The 23,167-nt window shown below is 38.8% G+C and overlaps 1 protein-coding gene across 5 annotated transcripts in view; it reads right to left on the bottom strand.

Annotated features, from left to right (window-relative positions):
- PDCD7 (programmed cell death 7) overlaps nt 1-23,167 on the bottom strand; it is a 333,527-nt gene that overhangs the window by 282,232 nt on the left and 28,128 nt on the right. For all 5 annotated transcript variants that reach the window (XM_044078376.1, XM_044078374.1, XM_044078372.1 and 2 more), the window contains exon 3: nt 6,277-6,415. In XM_044078376.1, coding sequence (XP_043934311.1) covers nt 6,277-6,415 — 139 coding nt within the window. The remainder of the gene's footprint in view (nt 1-6,276; nt 6,416-23,167) is intronic.

Genomic DNA, 23,167 nt, shown 5'->3' on the forward strand with positions numbered 1-23,167 from the left:
TATTCTACATCCTTGTCAAGATGATGGTTCCAAAACTATGCAGAACACTTTACATGTCATGTACGATGCTTGGTCCCTTCAAAAGTTTATGACACTGGTATGAAACATGCATTTAGCAGCAACAAAATGCATGTCTGTTCAAGACTCTGTGAGGTTAAGCTGAAGCACATGAGCAGAGGGTAATTTCTTCTGGCATTTTCAAGCTTAAAACTGCACATAAATTTCACAGTACTTAACTTTTGTAGACTTTGGTTATTTCAGTACCCCCCTTATTTTATCAAATTACAGTACATCTGGCTAAAGTTGCTGGCTTTATGTCTTAATCAATCAACGGCCTGTTAAAAGTAACTGTCTGCAACAGCTTCTATTGACGGCAAGTGTGAGTTTCACATTTGCATTAAATTACAGTTTCAGTTAAAACTGCTTACATTCTGTTTTTTAGTCAGCTGGATGTATGTGCGTTTAATAGAACCTCCTCCAGTTGGTTATACACACAGTGTTTTCCTTTCTTAGATTGCATCACCTTGTTGCTAATAATCCCGGTTAGGGGTCGCCATAGCAGAACTCCGGCCCGCTAACGATTGGCAGTAGATTTTGATGAATGCAGAGGTGCCAGCTCGACGTTCAACCTTCAACGAAGGCACGCCCATTTATGCATGTCTTTCGAACGCCCACCCAACCGCGGGGAGGACATGCAGACTCCACACAGAAGGCACTCCCCGCACTCCAGCCGAAAATCGAACGGGAAAACCTCTTGCTGTGAGGCAACAACATTACCGCTGCACCACCGTGGCATACCCCAGCTTTTACAGATTACACCTTTAATTAGACTAGAATGTTTCTGTTGTTTTTATAGTCAGGATATAAACTTGCTGACAGAAGTGGTTATTCAGTGGCAGGGAACAATTTGCTGCTGTTCCTGAGGTGTGGACTTTAGAGTTAGGACTCCAGCCAATGAATAGATTTCAGGTATTTCCCCCCAGCTTGACACTGGGTGATAGCATTCAGCACAGTGCCATGCATTGCTGTATTCAACAAACACAGGCACTTTTACTTTCAAATTCTCTCTTAGGCCTTGGTTAACTCTAATTCCCAATTACAGATGTATAAATCGCAGAGTTAAGCAGTGGCACATCAGTTGTTGTTGTCTCTTTCGGCTTTTTCCCGGTTAGGGGTCGCCACAGCGGAACTCCGGTCCGCTAATGATTGGCAGTAGATTTTTACGTGCCGAGTTGCCAGCCCTGACGCACAACCTTCAACGAAGGTACGCCCATTCACGCATGTCTCCACGCAGAAGACGCTCTAGCTGAGAATCAAACCGGACAGCGCCTTACTGTGAGGTGACAACGCTACCACAGGACCACCACCGCAGTCGTGCAGGTCTAAAAACAATCTCATTGCTAGTCTAGACCAAATTACTTACTGCCTGCCTGGTTTTGGTGCTGAACGTTTTATCTGTGTTTATTAGTTACCCAAATCTATACCTCAACTAGGAGCGAAACACTGTTATAGTCTCCTAGTTTGGCCAACTGGACTTCTAGCTGGGCTACACTAGAATATGGATGGCATATGGTTAACGTAGTGCTCAAGATATCAAATCTCCATCTACTACTTTTCTTGAACAGATACTTAAACCCAGGAAAGAAAAAGTTGCATTCTCTTATTCTTCCCGGTCATGCCACGAACCCTGACCAAGATAGGATTTGTGCAATAAGAATAGGGAGGTGCATCATCAAGAGCATGAAAGTGACCAGTGGAGTTGCACAGGGATCTGTACTGGGACCCACGCTGTTTGGAATCAACTTTTCAGTTCTCCACTTATCAAATGAGTATCTTAGATTAAAGTTTGTGAATGATTATAAGCAGAAAGTACTCTTAGTAGTCCCCCCACCTAGGAAAAAAAAAATATATATATATATATATATATATATATATATATATATATATATATATATACATATATATACATACATATATATACATACATACATACACACACACACATATACATACATACACATATACACACACACACACACACACTAACATGAGATTACATTTGTCAACAGCTGATGTATTAAAAATAGCCTCAAGCTCAATGACAAAAAAGTGCAACACTGTAGCATTTGGCAAGTAGCCCTCAGCTCCAGCTTACAGTAGATATCACACAACTTCACAACTAAAAGGTCGTAATAGACCTAAGCACATGAGTGAACAGCCCCCTTACATTTGATCATGCTGCAACAGTGACAAGTAATCTTTTTAATCTTGCACTATTCATAGCATAGCAAAAGGTATTTCATCCAGATTAAAAGATGACTTTCTCACCTCCTTATACTCCGCTTTGATTACATCCATCACGGAGTGCAATGCCCACTTTGGGATGAACCTTACTAAGCATATCACACAACTGGAAAGATCTCAGATGTTTAGAATGTTAGATTAGGTGCCTAAACAGGTCACTTTACCCCTACACTCTGTTTCATATACAACCCTTAGGGAGACCTGTGTCTTGTTTATTTGGCTACAACTAATCCAGTACAGAACACACAGCTCAACAGTAACCAGTCCAGCTAACACTATGTCCAGAAACCTAAATCTACTCCAATAGATAAATCAGACTAAGAAAAGTGGGACATAGTTGTTATGTAGTGACTATTCTGGAACAAACTTCCTTGTCCAGGTTAAGCAGCATGACACACTGTAGGTTTTAAAAAGGTGCAGGCCAATTGGATGGGTACTCATAAATATGACTGGCCTGGCTCATCTTGAAATGACTGGCAAGGGCAAGGAGTCAGTACTGCCAAGGTGGAATGGCCTTAGGACTCGGCTGACTCTCAACTCCTATGATCCATATGCCTTAAGTTTATGACACTAGTATGAAAAACAAAACAAATCTAGCAATAACAAGTGTATGACAATATGCTTGACATAGTTTCTCTTCATCCTTTCTCGTAACTCCCAACACGCTTTTTTTTTTTAAATAAATACAACTTCTTTCCTCTAATGAGAATTGACTTGCTTCAGCCCAGGAAATAAACACGGATTACCCCAATATACAGGTTGCCTGGCTTAGAGATGGACTAGCAAAGAAAGTAGTGGCATCTTTAAATAATTGCCTTTTTTTTCAATAAGGCATACAATGGTAAATGGCATAGGATCATAGGGGATTACTAGGCTATTGACCCAGAGATCATTTTAAGCCTAACCATTTTCAACCCAATGTAATACTGCAGAGGTACTACCCAATACCTAAAATTGAATTTAGTGAGGACTGCCCATATCCAGGAGGGTTGTGAGGGTTATCCCCGGTAAGAATTAAGGGTGCCCCATCAACTCATCCAGGTTCCTCTTGAACAGTGTCAGAGGTGTTCTGTTTCACATGAGCTGGTAGCCTGTTCCAAAGACGTGGCAGGCATTGGGAGATAAATAGGACATGATGGAGGGACAGATTTACGTCGCAGGTCATATTTAAGTCCTTGGATTGGGTAGCCCTAGACCCATTTGATTTACAAATATGTAGCAAGTTCATTGGGTTTGGGTTTTGGGTTGCTCTGTACAGTCAGGCATAAGTCTCCCTTAAGAAGTCTATATGCTATGGAGTACAGTGACAGGGATTTTAGTCTGTCCGTGTAAGGCACATGCTGGAGACCCTTGATGATCTTTGTTAGAAATCTCGGAGGCCTCTCTAATTGCTGTAGGTGTTTAGTATGGTACAAACCAAATGGGGCATTTATAATCAATTATGGGCTGGATAAGTGCCAAGTATATGGGGGGGTTTACAACTTTTGCTCTCGAGGTAATGCTTTTACTAATCAAGTGAGCTATGTGAATAGCTTTTCTTACAATGGTAGAAATGTGGTGGTCCAGGTTAAGGTCACAGTCAACCTGTGATTCCAGGACCCTAACCACTTCATGGGTACTTGGGGTATTGTTATTGATTTGATGGTGTGAAGGGACATTGTTTGTGCCGAATGGAATGATGATGCATTTCTTTGCATTCAGTTTGACACCGTGACTAATACACCAGTCGTTGGTTTGTGCGGGACCACCCTGGAGTATACAGACATCATTTGGGGGACTCCGTGATTGAACTAGTTTGCAGTTATCTGCAAACTTGGTCAGCCACAACCCTTTAGTTTTGACCTGAACTTCTAAGGCGTATACACCAAACAGTAAGGGGCCCAGCACTGACCCCTGTGGCAGCCCACTAGCAACAGGTCTGCTGGTTGATGTGAAGTCACCCACTTTGATAGTGTGTGTCCAGTTTGTGAGCCAGTTGGCAACACATCTTACAACAAAGGGGTTTACATTCAGTTTGCCAAGTTTATCATTAATGCCTTTGCCAAGTAGAGGTATGCTGTGTGCACAGATTTGCCCTCATCAATGGCCTTGGTCACACTTTCAAAGAAATCCACCAGATTTAACAGGCAGGATCTGCCCTTCACAAAGCTAAATTGGGTAGGATCCAGGGTTTGGAGGTCACCTGTGTCTTTATTTATAAGGTCCATAATGATATGTTCCATTGCCTTACAGATGAGGCTGGTCAGACTTATGGGTCTGCAATTCCCCGGGTCTGATGCTAGGTCACCTTTGTGGAGGGGAATAACTAACTGTTCTCCATTCCACAGGAACAAAGCTTGTGGTTAGGCTATGATTGAAAAGGGTACTTTGTGGTGATGCTAGTTCATGTTTTAGCCTGTTCAGAAGACAGTCTAGGATGTAATCTGGTCCCATAGAGGCTGTGTTCTTTGCCTTGGACAGAGCTTTCAGGACCTGCTCTTCGGATATGGAAGGTGGGGGGGTGGTTGGGAGATGGTTTATAACAAGTAAGGCGGCGTTAAGGGAGTGAAATATTTGTCAAACCTATCCACTAGCAGGCTTGCCATCTCTGTGGGGGGTCAGTGTGCGATACCATTGGCTACCAGTTCTGCACATGCTTGGGTCCTGCCCTTTAGGTTACATACATTGCTGTAAAAGGCCTTACGGTTATCCTTGGCAGCACTTGCTAGGTTTCTCTCAAAGGAGCTCCTGGAAGATTTGATAAGTTCTCTTATTTGCCTGTTAAGGCTGAGGAGGGTGCTTTTCCATTGTTGGGTCCTTGTCTTAGTTTTCTTAGGCAGCAACTTTTAGAGTTTATTATTGAAGAGTTTGTTGATGCCTGAAGTCCACCATGGTAGCTTGATTTTATTTGGGACTCTGACTTTGATTCTATCTGGTACAGCGGAGTTTATACACTTATGCAAGTGATTGTAAAGGGCTTTAGTGTAAGCTTCAGCATAGTTACCACTTTCAGCTTGGGGTGGGTCTTGGAATGCATTTATATATTCACCTAAGATGGTGCAGTTTGTCTTGGTGATGTTATTTAGTCAGATTCCACCCTTTGTAAGTTCTGGCATTAGTGTCAGTTTGAAGTTGACTGATTTGTGGTCATTTTTAACAAATGACGTCCGACAGTTTTTTCGTCTTCAGAGTACAGAATGTGTGGTTATAGGTTCATAGGTTGGTACTAGGCTATCGGCCCTAGGGGATATACAAGCCTAGCCATAACACTTCCCTGGCTATTTCTTCCCAAACTAACTATTTACTTCCCAAACAACTGCAAAATACAGTCTTCCATGCTCACTCATAAGTGGACAATCCCAACAGAAATGGCACACGTCCTACCTGCCAGATAGTCCATCAACAATTCACGTGTGGTGCATTTTCACACCTGGGGTGCAGTTAGCAAATATAAAAACAGTTAAGGCACTACTGTGCTAACTTCTCATTGACTCATTCAGAGCATTTTTTCATACAAAATAAAGCAATTTTCACATGATACAGATAAAACTAAGTATAAAAGGACCACATCAAAATCAAAACTAAATAACTAAATGCAAATGTGCAGAAAGTTCCAAGGCAACAGACCACAGAATCAATAAACCACTCCATTTACCAGAATAAAGGCAAGTAAAAAGTTGAGCAAATGCTTTAATCCCCTGAAATGGTGTAAAGGAACTTCATCAAAACAAAATTCATTCCATAAACACCTCATTGTTTAAATACCTTCCTCAAACCCGTGGTGTTAATGGAAAGAATTTTGGATGAAGTTCCCATACACCATTTCAGGGGATTAAAAGCATTTGCTCAACTTTTTACTTGTCTTTATTATTTTGATAAATAAAAAAAGAGTGGTTACTGAGTCCGTGGTCCAGCGCCTTACAACTTTCTGCACACCTATGTTTTTGGAGAAAACAAGTATACTTGCTATAAAAATAATTTGTTTGTTCTTACCTTTTCTTGCAGCCGCTTCTTTCCTCAGTTTCCTCAATTTTTCTACAGCACGCAGAATGTCCACGACCCTCTTAGTATCTGCTTGCTTTTTTCTTACTTCAGACAAAACACGATCTGCAGTAGCTTTAAGCTCTCTCTCCTACAAAATAAAAAGGATTCAAATATTAAATTTGCATTCCGAGTTTCACAAAATAGTCTTGTGACTACAGGTTAAAATACTATTTGGTTTCACATCCCTTATTAAAGAAAAGATAAGGAACAAAACCAGCACCAAATGTTAAAAAAAATGCAGCCTTCTACAGGGTAGAAGCAGGAGACAAAATGGTTACAAATACAAAGTCCCAGGGATTTTAGCCAGTCCAATGACAAAGTCAAGTCATAAACCAAGACTGCAAACAAGGTAGACTAACGAATGGATTTCAGCTTCTGAGAGGAGGCTGGATAAGCACACCCACCTTCCAGTGAGTAGGAGAATGGGTTACCTCAACTACCAGAACCAAGATGCTATCCTCCAAAAAAAGAGTAAAATCCCATAATTGGAGGAACTCCCTGGTCAGCCTCAGTAAAAACTGAGATCCCTCATAAAATCCTCCTAATCTAGTTACGAAAACAAAATCGCCACTGTTTCTAAAGACAACCACAAAGCATTCTATAGCTATGTCAAGAATCTCAATGGCAACACTCAGATCTGCTCTGAGTTACAGCACAGTGGCACTAAATATACAGAACCAACTGATACTGCCAACATCCTGGCAGATAACTCAGTGCTAACTATACCCCCCTCTCACCCGCTGAAGGGCCCATCTCTATAACGGAAGAATGCAAAATTCCTGTAATCACAGCTGCACAGGTAAAAACCACACTCTCCAAAGCCAAGAACACAACATCCATGGGACCTGACAACATCCCAGGCTGCGTTCTACAAGAACTACAGAACGAACTGGCACCCCACCTAAGTACCATGTTCAATCATAGCCTCACCTCAGGCTTTCTGCCCAATGAATGGCACACAGCGACGGTTATCCCACTTCAAAGGTGGATCCACCACAGACCCCTGGAACTACCGTCCCATTAGCCTGACGAGCCTGGTCTACAAGGCCATGGAACTTATAAACAAAGACATTGGTAATCTCCAAACTCTGGACCCCACCCAGTTCGGATTTGTAAAAGGCACATCATGTCTCCTAAACCTGACAGACTTCTTTGAAGCAGTCACCAAAGCCGTAGATGAGGTTAAGGTAATTCACATAGCCTATCTAGATCTCGCAAAGTCGAAAGCATCCCCACTCTGGAATTATTGATAAACTCACTAAAGCAGGTCCAAATCCCTATTTCACAAGATGTGTTGCCAACTGGCTCACTGACAGAACCCACACTGTGAAAGTAGCAGACTCCAAATCCAACTTCAGACCAGTGATAAGTGGAGTACCACAGGGTTCAGTCCTGGGTCCTCTCCTGTTTGGTACCTACTTCTCTGAAGTACAGACTAACACAGAAGTTCTTTGGACAATGAAGTTCGCAGATGACTACAAACTACGAGCCATAATCAAAACTCCTAATGATGTGGACATCCTACAAAAGGGCCTCACTGAGACAGATGCCTAGTGTCAAAGCCATGGCCTCAAGCTCAAAGTTAAAAAGTGCATTGTCATCCCTTTTGGTAAAAAACTCTGTACCCATGAACTACCACATAGGCGGTAGTCTATTTAACACCGAAAGTGTGATTGAGACCTTGGGACAGAGGTGGACAGTAGTCTCTCCCTTGATAATCACATTGCCACAGAAGTCAGGAAATTCTTCTGCCACATACTTCATCACAAAAGGTTTCTCATCCAGGAAAAAAAAAAAAGAGGTAATTGTTCCCCTCTACTCATCACTCAGACACATTATAGAGTACAATGCCCCTTTTGGTATGTACCTCACAAGACATCTACAACAACTGGAAAATATGCAGAAATACCTCACAAAGAGGATTACTGGCCTCAAACAGATGCCCTACGCAGACAGACTAAAAAAATTCCAGCTTTACTCTGTCACATATCGCCTACTCAGAGGCGATCTCTGCCTAACACAGAGGCGATCTCTGCCTAACACACAAAGCTATGTCAAACCCAAAGCTGTTGAACATGCTCCATTTAAAAAAATCCCAATCCCTCCGAGCTACATGCTCTAGGGACCTAAACCTTGTCACCACAATAAACAGAACATGCTGGAGGGATAGATTCCTGTCCCAGAGACTTCCCATACTCTGGAATAAACTACCTTTCTATATCAATCAAAGCTCCTCATTAGCACTCCAGAAAAATCTTGATGATTGGATGGGAAATAGGAAATTCACCCCGGGGATTACTTCTGTGGCTCTGCTCGACAGGGGCACAGGAAAATAATTTACTTGGGTGGCGAAAGCCAGGGTACCTTTTTGGCTAGGCTTATAGATGTCCTAGGGCCAATAGCATAGTACCTACCTTTGAACATATGAACCCCTACCTTCTTAACAAAAGATGGAAGTTCATTTTACAGGTCAGGTAGTGTTTGGCCAATATGGTGAACTGCTAGCAGCACAAAGCATTTGCTCTGCTTCCTATATAACTTAGCTCAGATGATTTTTTTTCCAATCGAAAAACCCAAATAAATCTTACTTTTTGAAAAAAAAAAAAAAAAAACGATCAAAAATTCTTACACTGAAGTTTATGAGGAGAAAAAAATGAGCTGGTCAGTCAATTTACCTATCAAACAACATACTGGAATACATGTACTACTTCGACATGAGCTATTCAAAACACACTTCTCATGAAATGTTAAAAAAAAATATCCAAGACTTTTCTTCTAAAATGGACAAACTGGGTAAGAAAATTTACATTACTGACTTGATAAAATGAGGTGCTTAAACAAAAACTCCAGATTTTGGACAAGAACAAGCTACAGCCATACATACACATATTATGTATATATATATATATATATATATATATATATATATATATATATATATATATATATATATATATATATATATATATATATATATATATATATATATATATATATATATATATACACACACACATATTATGTATATATATATATATATATATATATATATATATATATATATATATATATATATACACATATATAGATATATAAATATATATATACACACACATACATACACATATATATATATATATATATATATATATATATATATATATATATAAAACAAAAAACAAAACTGCAGTTCGTCAGCAACTTAAAGTACAGTTCTCAAGCTCGTAAAAACTAACCACTTTTCACGTACAGAAAAATAAAACGTTTAATAAAAAACAAAACAGACGTAAGCGCTTTCACGGACTGCCTGTCCGCTTCCTCAGACGTATAAACATACACATGCGTCAACCTTATATAGCACTAACATCAAAAAACTAATGGAATAATTAACAATTTAAAACAAGTCATTATTAATAATTACGTATTAAAACATATTGCCCAATAGCTACCTATCAAACTAAGTCAAGAAACAATCTCATTAAAACAGCATGGCAACAGCATATCAAACTACGTTAAAAAGCAATCTCATTAAAACAGCATAGTAACATTATATAACCTAGCCTCAAGTCCTGAACATCTAAATAAGTAAATAATCATTGCTATTGGACATAAATAAGAATCAAGAAGCATTACCTAAGAGGTCTGCCTTGTAGAATGGGTTTAAGGGGAACTGTTTCATTTAAACCACTTCCATGGTGTGCCCCCAATCTCAAAATCCATTTAACTTCCGCAGTTTCAGTTAGGTTAACTACATCCCCCAATCTTGGATTTTCTGGAACTATATGTAAGATTTGAAAAGAAAAAGTATGTGTAGAGTCAGTATTAATTATGTGTTTGGCAATAGCATTATACACTTCATTCCTACGTACACAATAGTAATGGTCACGAATTCTCTCCCTTAGTGTTCTGTTTGTTTTGCCAATATAGTAGCAAAAACAAACTTTACACTGTGCAACATATACCAAGTTCCTAGAATTACAAGTCCCTGAGCATCTAATGTTCCAAAGAACACCTGTATCGGGGTGTCTAAAGAACCTAGATTCATCTATGTATTGACACTGTGGGCATTCCATACATTTCTTGGTACCCAACTGCCAAATGGGGCAAACTTCTAGTGAGTTAGAGTTAGTGTAACAGATCTTTTGTTGCAACGTTTGGCAATTTTTATAGACAAAATGAGGGAAAGTACCCACTAGCTGCTTGGTACTGGCATCTGAGGTTAAAATATTCCAATTGTTGGAGACCAAATTTCTAATCTTATTAATGTTGCTACAATATGGGACAACAATGGAAACATTTTTATGAACCTGGGCTTTGTTAGCGGGTCGATCACTGTCACTAGGACCAAAATATGGTTTGGCCTTGTGTTTCCTATGATACACCATTTGTTCATTCACTGAATTAATCTCTCCTATATTATATCCTCTGCTCAAAAAGCCATTTTGTAACAGTCCCATTTCTTCCTTAAAAGTTTGATCATCACAACAAAGGCGTGATGCTCTCATGGCTTGTCCTTTAATGATGTTGGAAAAACAAGCCGGATTGTGCATACTTTGTCTATGCAAGTATGAAGGTTGGTAACAAGGTTTCCTAAACAGTTTAGTCTTAACAGTAGCATTTTCCACATATATATTAACATCCAAAAAATCAATGCTAAGATTCGAACATGTACCAGAAAACTTTAAGAACTGACACGTTGAATTAATATATCTGAAAAAATCAGAACTCACAAAGTTAGCATCATCTATCACAATAAACAAATCATCCACGAATCGTCTAAAGAACTTCATGGAAGGGTGGGAAACCAGGTGTTGTTGTTCCCAGGCAACCATGACCAGATTGGCATAGCTATTGGCACAGCTGGTGCCCATAGCTATGCCTCTGGCCTGTTTAAAATATCTGGTGTCAAATAGAAAAACATTATTGTCAAGCACAAGTTCTAGGAGGAAACATAAAAATTCAGCCTTGTCTGTTTGTAAAAAATTGTCTTTCGTCATCAAGTTAAACACCATTTCGATGCCAATAGAGTTCGGGATACACGTAAAAAGAGATTCGACATCCGCAGTCATAAAAACTGTCGAAGTTATGTAACCATATTCTGTCAAAGACTCAAAGTTCTCTCAAAAATTGTTCAGTATCTTTGAGCACATAAGTATACTGACTTAAAATCTGTTTAAGTTCATAGTCCAAGTACACAGAAATGGATTCAGTGGCCCATCCCGCACTTGCTACGATGGGTCGAAAAGGAGGTAATGAAGAATTCTTATGGATTTTGGGCAGACCATGAAGTCTGGGAACAACAGGGTGTGCCACTAAAAAATAATCAAATAGCTCTTGACTTATGCTGTTAATGTTCAAGCAGTCTTGTAATGCTGACTGAATTTGAGTAATAATATCTTTAATAATAATTAAATCAATTTCTATATATGCATCAGTATTAAGCATGGTCAACATTTCTCTTCTATAGTAAGAGCTATCAAGTACAACTACAGGTCCACCTTTGTCCGCCGGTCTAACTATAATGTCAGTATTATTCTTGATACTTTTTAAAGCTTCACGTTCATTTGTTGCTAAATTACTTTCATAGTCTGGATCAAAAAAACAACTGTCATTATAAACATCATTGTCCATAGCGTTTAAAAATACTTCCACATTAGGTGGTAAGCTGGGTGTATAATTACTTCTTTTTTTAAAAGTGGTGTTATGTGTCCCAGAATTATTACCTAAAGCTAATTTAAGGGCAACTTCTCGTGCAAAAAGCCTCAGAGCTACCAGCACTTCACTTTGATCAACACTCATTGATGGTATAAACTTTAAACCCTTATTCAGTAGACTAAGTTCTGCTGAAGAAAGAGTGTGTTTAGAAATATTCCACACTAGCTGTCGTTTGCCCACATTTTCTTCAATGTTAGTACCTGGTAATGAGGCGGTGCTTTCTTCCGTTTGACTCCTCTGGATACATCCATGTCTGTCGATTTTTTCCGCGCCGGCTTGTATGGCAGTGGAAAAGCCAAAGAGTCTCCACTGTGCTGGTTGTCAGTTATCAGCTTCCTTCTGACATCCAACAACGAACAGGAGTCCAGTACCACAAATAAAGTGCAACAGTCGATTTTTAATAACTTAAAAGCAAATAAAGGAGCGCTTTCGTCTGAGACACAGCCTTCTTCAGATGAAAGCACTGGTGCCAAAAATTTAGTTATATGCATGTTTTCTAATACAATAAACAGGTTACAGGTTTGGCATTATTGATTTAGTAAAAGAAAATAATTTTAGGGGAAGGGGTAATTTTAAAACTTTTTTGCTTAATTTAGAGCTTAAATGGCAACTTAGGCTGAGGGCGGATATACCACCAGGTCTAAATGAGTACATAAGCATTAAATCTATTTTAACAGCTAGAGCTGAATGTGTTCGATAAACAACAGCATGTAACACATGTTTAATTTTATACAATGTTTTTAAATTTCAAGTTTGTTGTTTATTATACTGATATATTTTAAGCAGAAAGCAAGCTGTTTGCAATTTAATATGTAATATTATGTAATATATTTTTCTTATTGAGAATTGATGTTTAGAATATCTCTTTAAAATTTATTGGAAAGGTTCATTGGTGAATTGATTGGTAATTATTGTATTAGAAAACATGCATATAACTAAATTTTTGGCACCAGTGCTTTCATCTGAAGAAGGCTGTCTCACAGACGAAAGCGCTCATTTATTTGCTTTTTAAGTTATTAAAAATCGACTGTTGCACTTTATTTGTGGTACTGGACTCCTGTTCGTTGTTAGATTTGGTATCAGTCATTTTTTGGTTGATTTTTTTTTTGTGTGTCTGTTACAATGCCAGGTTTTTGTGATATAAAAAAAATGAGACCACAATAAATCATTTCAAAACTTTTACCACCTTTAATGTGACTTACAACCTGTACAATTCAATTGAAAAACAAACAAATCTGTTAGGAGAAAATATAAAAAAAAAAAACATACAATAACTGGTTGTATAAGTGTGCACACCCTTAAACTAATACTTTGTTGTAGCACCTTTTCATTTAATTACAGCATTCAGTCTTCTTGGGTACACACCTGCCATCAATTAGAGAGAGACTGATTAACCCTAAATAATGTTCAGCTGTCCTAGTAAGATTTTCCTGACATTTACTCAGTTGCCTGTTACAGCAAAAGCCATGGTTTGCAGAGAGCTTACACAGCATCAAAGAGATCTCATTGCTGAAAGGTATCAGTCAGGAGAAGAGTACAAAAAAAATTTCCACAGCATTGGATATACCATGGAACACAGTGAAGACAGTCACCAAAAGCAGAGAAAATATGGGACAACAGTGAAAACTGATCAGGGAGGCTGTCAAGAGACATACAGCAACACTGAAGGAGTTGCAAAAATTTCTGGCAAGAACTGGTTGTATACTACATGCGACAACAATCTCCCATATTCTCCACGTCTGGACTATGGGGTAGGGTTGCAAGACGGAAACCTTTTCTTACACAGAAAAACATCCAAGCCTGGCTAATATTTGCAAAACAATACAAGTCTCCCAAAAGCATGTGGGAAAATGCTTTACGGTCAGATGAGACCAAGGCTGAACCTTTTGGCCACAATTCCAAAAGGTACGTTTAGAGCAAAAACAACACTTCGCATCACCAAAAGAACACCAACCCCACAGTGAAGCATGGTGGTGGGAGTATCAATTATTTCGGGTTTCTTTTCTTCAGCTGGAACTGGGGCTTTAGTCAAGGTGGAGGGAATCAGTTCCAAACACCAGTCACTTTTGGCCCAAAACCTTCAGGTATATGCTAGAAAGCTGAAGATGAAGAGGAATTTCACCTTTCAACACGACAATGACCCAAAGCATAAATCCAAATAAAAAAAAAAATGGCTTCACCAGAAGAAAATTAAAGTTTTGCAATGGCCCAGCCTGAGCCCAGACCTGAATCCAATAGAAAATCTATGGGGTGACCTGAAGAGAGCTGTGCACAAGAGATACCCTTTGCAATCTGACAGATTTGGAGCCCTTTTGCAAGGAAGAATCGGCAAATATTGCCAAGTCAAGATGTGCCATGCTGACAGTCTCCTACCCGAGAAGGCTGAATGCTGCAATTAAATCAAAAGGTGCTTCACCAAAGTATTAGTTTAAGGGTGTGCACACTTGCAACCAGCTTACTGTACGTTTTTTATTTTTTTTCCCCTAACAGATATGTTTTTCAATTGAATTGTACAAGTTATTGGTCACATTAAAGGTGGGAAAAGTTTTGAAATGATTTGTGGTCTCAGTTTTTTACATCACAAAAACCTGACATTTTAAACGGGTGTGTACACTTTTTACATCCACTGTATATACATACACAACACGGCATTAATCTATTGAGTTTATCCTTAAACAAACAAGTTCTTGGCAAACTAGGTTACCTTGAAAATAAATCAAGAACAAATACCAGGATATATGGGATATATATATATAATATAATATAGTGTATATTTATATATATATGATATACCAGGAGGACATGAGAAAGACAGCATGGTAAAATGTTTAATATCTTGGTTACCTAAAGCTGTAAATCTGCCAGCAAGCTCTCTTTCTGGTCTTGAGATAGCACACAGGTCTCGATTAACTCCTTACCTCCTAGATCTGCAACTGTTAACCTTTATCCTGACTAGAGAGAAATGTGCCTGGTCTAGTTTTCCTATAAATAGGTGACAAAAACATTAGGTTTGAAAATGATTATTCATCCACTGCGATAGCTAAAAGAAAAGCTTCTGCCCCATTACAAAAGTGTTTGAAGAAATCTGGCATCCAATCCCATGTGCTATTTCCAGCAAGGATAAGAATTTTCTTAAGGTCAAAAAAATTTTCAACACACTGGAAGATGCAATTTCTTGCATTCAAATTCTGGAGAACATAATGTATGGAGTGTTAAAACAGCACTGTCCAAGGCCAAGAATACAGCTTCTAAGGGACCTGACAATATTCATGGCTGTCTTCTACATGAACTACAGAGTGAACTGGTACCTCACCTGTGTGCCCAGTTCAATCACAGCCTCACCTCAGGCTTTGTCCCTACCAAATGGTGCACTGCTATAGTCATCCTTCTCCACAAAGGAGGGGTGACTACAGACCCTGGGAACTATCACCCCATTAGCCTGGCGAGTCTGATATGCAAAGGATATAGGGAATCTTCAAACTCTGGATCCCACACAGCTTGGTTTAGTGAAAGGTACATCATGCCTGCTCAACTTGGTCGACTCTTTTGAGTCAGTCATCAGAGCTGTGGATGAAGGCAAGGGGGTTCATACAGCCTACCTTGATCTGGCCAAGGTCTTTGATACCATTCCCCACTCAGGAATCATAGAAAAACTCACTAAGCTAGGCATCAACCCCTATATCACTAGGTGGGTTGCAAACAGATAGAACCCACAGTGTGAAAGTACCTGACTCCAAATCAAACTGCTGACTAGTCACGAGTGGAGTCCCACATGATTCAGTCCTGGGTCCTCTCCTGTTTGGTATCTACTTCTCTGAAGCGCAGGCCAACATGAAGGGACTCTTGTCACAGATGATTTCAAGTTGGGAGCTATTATTAACTCCCCAAGTGATGTTGCCATCCTACAGAAAGGCCTCACTGACACCAACGACTGGTGTCAGAACCATGGCTTTAAGCTCAGTGCCAAAAAATGTGTCATGCCCTTTGGGAAAAATTTGGTTCCCATGAATTACCACATCGATGGCAGTCCACTGAACCCAGAAGGCGTTATGAGAGATCTGGGAACACAGGTTGACAGCACCCTCTCTTTTGACCACCGCATTGCCACTGTGGTCAGAAAGTCCTTCTATGTGGCACATCTCATTACTAAGGGTTTTGCATCCAGGAAGAAAGAGGTCATTGTCTCCCTCTACTCTTCCCTCATTAGGCCAATCATAGAGTACAATGCCCTATTTGGCATGTACCTCACTAGACACCTGCAACAACTGGAGAGGCTGCAAGGCCTTAAACATTTGCCCTATATGGACAGACTCAAAACGGTCTCATATCGCCTACTTAAGAGGCGATCTCTGCATGACTTAAAAAGCCATGCCTGACCCAGCTCTGTCAGAAATGCTACATCTAAAGAAATCCGAATCTCTCTACACCATACGCTCCAGAGACCTCAACCTCATTACCACAATCATCAAAACAAGCTGGAGAGACAGGGTCATAACACAGAGACTGTCCATGCTATGGAATAGACTTCCCACACATGTTAAACGGAGCACCTCACTAGCCCTCTTCAAGACAAAGCTTGATGAGTGGATGGGAAATAGGAAATTCACCCCGGGGATCACTCCAGTGGCTCTACTAGACAGAGGCACTGGGAACTAAGGTCAGGTGGCACAATGCCAGGGTAATCCTATGGGCTAGGCTTGTAAAGGCTCCAGGGCCATTAGTCTAGTACACACCTATGAACCTATGGACTGGAGCATCATTTCACTAACAAGACGTGCAACTAGAAATGGCTGAAAGACTTCTGACAAAGCAAAGAAACTCAGGGGCAAGTATAACCACATACATATACATTTGACACACAATATTTTGAAGTATTATTTAAATGTTGTCCGAGTGTGTCATAAGACAAGGTTACAGTTCTTTTCTTCTCAAATATGGTTAAATTATAAGGTTGTCACAAGACAATTTGATTTAGTATAGTTCAGCAGACTTAACAGCATTTAAAAAAGTTACAACAGCCAGTCAATACTTATGTATGCCTTTAAATGCAACAAAAGTCTATAAACAGATCAATAAAATCCTTTTGACATAATACACATTAAGTGGTTTTCTAAATGGTACTTGCTGACAGCTTTGTTATGCTCTTTGCTGAATTAAACTGTTTTTTTATATGTAATTTATTATTTTCTGTTTTCTGCCCAGCATGCAAGAACACTGGAAGTTGGGCTGACATTTGTAAAATGACTGTCTCTGTCATTATGATAGGCAAAAACGGAAACAACCACCTGTCTGCGACTGTGCAATTGGAAATGTAAAATTTCTAGGTGGTCTGCTTTGTTTGATGCACTGCTTCCTTTGGCTGTTTTGGTCTACTTTGGTGGTGTGGGACAGTTAATTTACTTTATAACGGATGACATACCTGCTTAAGGATGCATTTGGTTTTGGTGTGGATTATGGATTTGGAGATTTGTTGATGCACAGGAGTTGTAAAACAATCCTTTGTTCACTCTGTTTACTTTGCAATCTGTGTTTGCAGACTACTGAATTACGAGCCAAATATGATTTCAGTTAACACTACAAAAGACATCACCTTGTTTCCCCTTGTGGCTCAAGCATAGGCTTGTTTGTTGCCGAGTGAGTATATGCATACATATGGTGTAGCATCAGGTCATGATGTAATATGTACTGCAAATTTTCTTTAAGCAGTAAAGCAGTAACATAGATAGAATACTTCATAAAATAGATTTTAAAAAAGGAAAAATAGGGGAAGGAAAGAGGGGGGCAACCACAGTAATTGTCCCTGTATTTATCTTTTTGATAGTCTTGACATAGAAGTTTGCAAGGGGTAACATGAGTAAACTAGTAAAATACAATGACAATTTTATTTCATATTGCAACAGTCCATAAAAACATATTATAAGGATTTGCTGTTGTGTGTTAGCTGGATGTTATAATTTTCTATTTGCATCACTTGTCTAGTTTTGCAGAGGTCAGATCCGGGACAGCATGTTTTGTGAGGACCATAACACTATTATCTGATAATTTACTAATTGGATCAGTTAGAAAGGGTCTGGGCATCCATGTGTATCTGCATTGACATACACATCTGTATGGAAGCAGACATGATTATGGAGGGTTTGCAAAACAGGACCATATATCTATACATTATTAATACACAGAAAGTACAGTTAGGACATTAGCTATATCCTCCAAGTATATAACAGTCAGCCAGCTTCCAAAGCTTCAGGACAAACTCCACATGCCCAAACTGTCATACAGCTCAAGTGAGCTGACTAAAAGATAAGTCTGGGAGAGAAGCCCTCCACAGCTTTACTGCCACTGAAGAGTACTCTCCTCTGGGACTCTCAAGGATTGACATTTGGCTTGTGCTTCCCTATGCTAAGCAGTACGTTTCCTTTTGGGTGGGGGCGGCTTCAATTTTCTTAATTTTGTTGTCTGGAGTGCTCATTTTTTTCTGTTAGTATAAAGTGGTGTACAGTAACTGAAAACACTTCTTTCTGTGGATAAATTGTTTATTTCACTTTTGTGGGGCTGACAGTGTTTTTTAAAGTGCTTTTTACATTGTTTTCTGTCAAAAAAGTAAAATTTGTTGACTAAGTGTTTAACCAGCAATTGCTGCTTGTCTTCCACTGGAAAGAGGCACCATTTTTGTCTTGACCATGGAACAGACTGCCGGTCCAACAGTCTGTCCCTCCAACCAGAAAAAGGAAAAAATAAGCAGCCTTTGCCACCACAACAGGCTTATCTCGAGCTGTCTGTCACTTTGTGTGTGGAAGATGCCCTGAAGCTTTGGAAGCTGGCCAGTTGTTACTGTCTTGGCAGGATATAACCCATACAGCTAAGGCTACTGCAGCAGTGATCAATGTGTCGAACATATGCGATACTGGATTCCACCTTACATGAAGTGATGGTGAAGAGACAATTGTGAGACTGTGTGATGCTAACCGTTTTAACATCACAGAAAGCTAGCTACCATTATATAAACTCAGCAAAGTTTCCATTACAGGATTGAAATAATTGATATTACATGGTTTTGGTGGAGATCATGTACTGGAGGGTCCGAGGATTGGGATACAACAAGCTGGCTATTTGCAAATGGTATACACTTCATGATGTTTATTTAGGTTCTAATGGAAATTGAGAAATATTTTTACATCATCTGATCATTTACAGGTTCGTAAGTGTTTACTAGGCAAACGAGCTTGGGAGATAAAACATTTACAAGCAGGGTCTGGGAGATGAACCATTTACAGTGTCCATTACAGACATAGGTGCCAAACCAGGGATCATTTTCCTGTTCCCCATCCAATTGTCACAGTTGCACTTGAATTGGGTTAGGAAGGATCTCTGCTTCACATGGATAGGAAGCCTGTTCCAGAGACAGGGTAATCTCTGGGATACATACCTGTCTCTTCAGTAGGTCCTATTTATATTGCAGGCAAGGTTTAATTCTTTAGAACAGGCAATTCTGGTGCTGCTTGTTTTGTGGATATGCAGGAGGTCCATCAGAGTGGGATCAGACAATGTCCTGTATGTCAGGTATAGATCTCCCCTCAAAAGCCTGTAGGAGACATAATACAGGGATAGGGCCTTCAGGCAGTCTGCAGAGGACATTTTACTTACTCCGTGTAATCTTTTAGTGAGGAACCTCTGTGTATGTCCCAATTGTTGGATATGCCTGGTTAGGTACCAAAAGGGGCACTGTACTCCATGACGGTTTGGCATTCATCAGACCTCAGTGGAACAATGACATCCTTGGATTAAATGCCATACCTTTGTTTAGAAGTTGCACAACACAGAATGATTTCTTCACTACTGCAGACACTTGAAGGTCAAAGGCTAAATTATGGTCGGTGTGTCCCCTCAAGTCCCTGACTACTGTGTCAACTCTAAGGGGTGTGTTGTCAAACATGATAGTTACTGGGGGGGGGGTGGCCTCCCAAAGGATATTATGCATTTCTTGGCATTCAGTTTTAGCTCATAGCTCTGACACCAGTTGTTTGTCTGTGTCAGCCCTTCCACATTGACACAATTGTTTTCCAGGGATACAATGACCACCCCATATTTGCAATCATCTGCAAATTTAGTCAGCCAGAGACCACTGACATTGACCTTGACTTCACAGAAGTAAATGCCAAAAAAGGAGTGGTCTAAGGACTGATCCCTGAGGGACTCTACTTGTGACTGGCCTCTTTGTACAGGTAGACTCCCCAATTCTAACTTCCTGGGTCCTGTCTGTGAGCCAGTTGGCTATCCACTGGGTGACATACAGGTTTGTACCAAACCTTTAGAGTTTGCCAACAATGTCCGAGTGGAGTATTGTGTCAACATGCCTTGGCCAGGTCAAGGTAGGCAGTTTGAACCATTTTGCCCTAATCCATTACTTTGGTGACCTTCTCAAAGAAGTCCACTAGACTGAGTAAGCATGAACTGCCCTTAACAAAACCAAACTGAGTTGGGTTCAGTGTATGAAAACCACAAAACAAAACTGCAAACAAGAACAACCAGCCAGTGAATCCACCAATATTTTATTAAAATGATAAAATAAGCTCAGCTCTAACGTCTCAGCTCTCCACACAAGCCTTCAAGGAGTAAAAGCATATCAAAGAAACTTGCCTCATATAATATACTCAATTAAACAATTAATTACACCATTAAATCAGATATTTCCAATTAAGCTCTTCATTAAGACCATATGGATACAAAGTGTTAAATTTCAAAATATATAAAGACTCCTTAGTCAGAAGCAGTTTTTATAAAAAAGACATTCATCAAATACTGACACTTTAATTGTCTCTAATACAGTACCATGTAGACCTTCACTGCTGCTATTATGGAAACATTCAAAATGAGTAGCTATAGAACTTTCTTGTTTCCTATTGTTAATATCTCTTATATGCGCAAGCATTCTAATCTTAAAGGCCCTTTTAGTTTCTCCAATATAAAACAAATTACATGGGCATTTAAGTGCATATATAACTCCTTCTGTGTTGCACGTAAAACTGCACAATGTATCAAATGGAATATGATTAATATAATTAAATTTGTCTATTACATATTTGCAAGCCTTGCATTTTTTACAACAAAAAGTACCCAATGGAAGTAAATTTGAATTAATTCTAACATCCAGGGGACAAAACTTTCCTTTAACAATAAAATTAGGTATGTTTCTACCTCTTCTATAGGAAATGCCTAGTTTAGCATTTAACCAAGAAGAAACATTTTTCAAGGAACACAAATAGTTCCAAAAATATTTTATTACTTGGGATATTTCAAAACTAAAGCACCCAAACGTAGAAACAAAATAAATAGATTCAGAGGGTTCTGTTTGAGCCATTTTATGCGAAGCCATGATATATGGATTATTGTATGTATTATTTACAACAAAGCCAGAACATAACTTCTTCCAGCTTCTTTCTATTAAGTTCTTATCATAACCCCTTTTCTCAAACATATCCACAGTTACTTGTAATTCTCTTTTTAGATCTCTAATATTATTACACAATCTAGATACCCTAAGCATCTCACCATAGGGAAGTGCTTCTACGGTATGAGTTGGATGACAGCTATCCCTATGTACAAACTGTGTACCCTGATCAAACTTTCTGTGGACAGTAGTATGTAAAGCTGTCCCATTCACAATACTTAATTGTGCATCCAAAAAAGGAATGCATTTTCCTATTAATAGTCCATCAAATTGTAAATGAAATCTATTAAGATGTAAAGATTGAACAAATTGTTCAACCATATCATCCCCACCCTGGGCAATAAAAATCAAATCATCAATATAACGGAAATATTTAACAACATGCTGACAGAAAAATGTACTTTTATAAATGTATTCTAGTTCAAAAAGACCCATACTAAGATTAGCATACATGGGGGCAAAAGCAGCCTCCATGGCTGTACCCTGTTTCTGTCTAAAAAGAGTATTATTAAACTCAAAAAATTATTAGTAAGACAGAAATGGATAAGGTCTACAATATATTCTGTAACTGGAGAAGTTCCAAGAAAAAAAAATCGGACTGCCTCTAGACCAAAGGCATGACCTATCCTAGTATAAAGACTCTTAACATTTATTGTAAAAAAATACATATCACTAATTTTATGTATGAGATCAAATACATCTCTAATATAAGAAGGAAGTTTATATACTGCAGGACTCAAATAATGATGTAAAAAAACGCCTAAGGCATGTGTGAAATAATCACAACCAGCCACTATAGGCCTTCCTAGTGGTTTTATTTATTTTGCACACCTTTTAAGCAAAAAAAAAATAAAATGCTATCCATTTTTGCTCATATATATTCTTATTTTATTCTTAATGAATATCCAAGTCTATTACCTTTAGATAATAGTTCATGATATTCCTTCAAAGCTTGATTATACACTGACATATCAATAATTTCATAAGTTTGATGTCATTCAAATGTTCCATACACATGGAGAAATACGGAGCACGATGCATACTAACTAATTTATTTCCTTTGTCTGAGGGTTTGAATATAACCTTATCCATTTTACTTAATGTTTTCAAAGCTTTCCATTCCATCATAGATAAAAATAAGAGGGCACATTGAATATAACTTATCAAATTTTATAAAATCATCATGAAGTGCAAAATTTAACATGTTCGAAAAATGCATTACTTCGTCATTAGAATAAGGAGGTATAAACATATTTTTAGTGTGTATATTACTGGTATCTAACCTACAATAAGCATTAAAAGAAGAATCTGACTCACAAGTAACAAAGCTATCATCAGAATTACTTATATTATCAATGTTATCTATAGAGTCATTTTTTTTTACAATAGTATTCCTGAAAAAATATTTTAAATGCAGTTTTCTACTGAACCTGAAAACATCACATTTAATGTCATGAATACGAGGCACTACAGTAGGAACAAATTAAGCCTCGATTCAGAACGGAATATTCATAATCTGTAAAAATATACCCAGATAAGTTTATTATATAATTATTACTAACTGGAGGTATAGTTGGATCTTTTACCTCATTTATAACCCCTCTGTGGATAAAAGTCTCTCTGGAACTGTCCTTGTGCTTCACGAACACGTTTTGTGCCTTGTCTGCCCCCACGGGA

Source organism: Protopterus annectens, chromosome 7.part0 (assembly GCF_019279795.1).
Source record: "Protopterus annectens isolate FY-2018-M chromosome 7.part0, PAN1.0, whole genome shotgun sequence".
Lineage (NCBI taxonomy): Eukaryota > Metazoa > Chordata > Ceratodontiformes > Protopteridae > Protopterus > Protopterus annectens.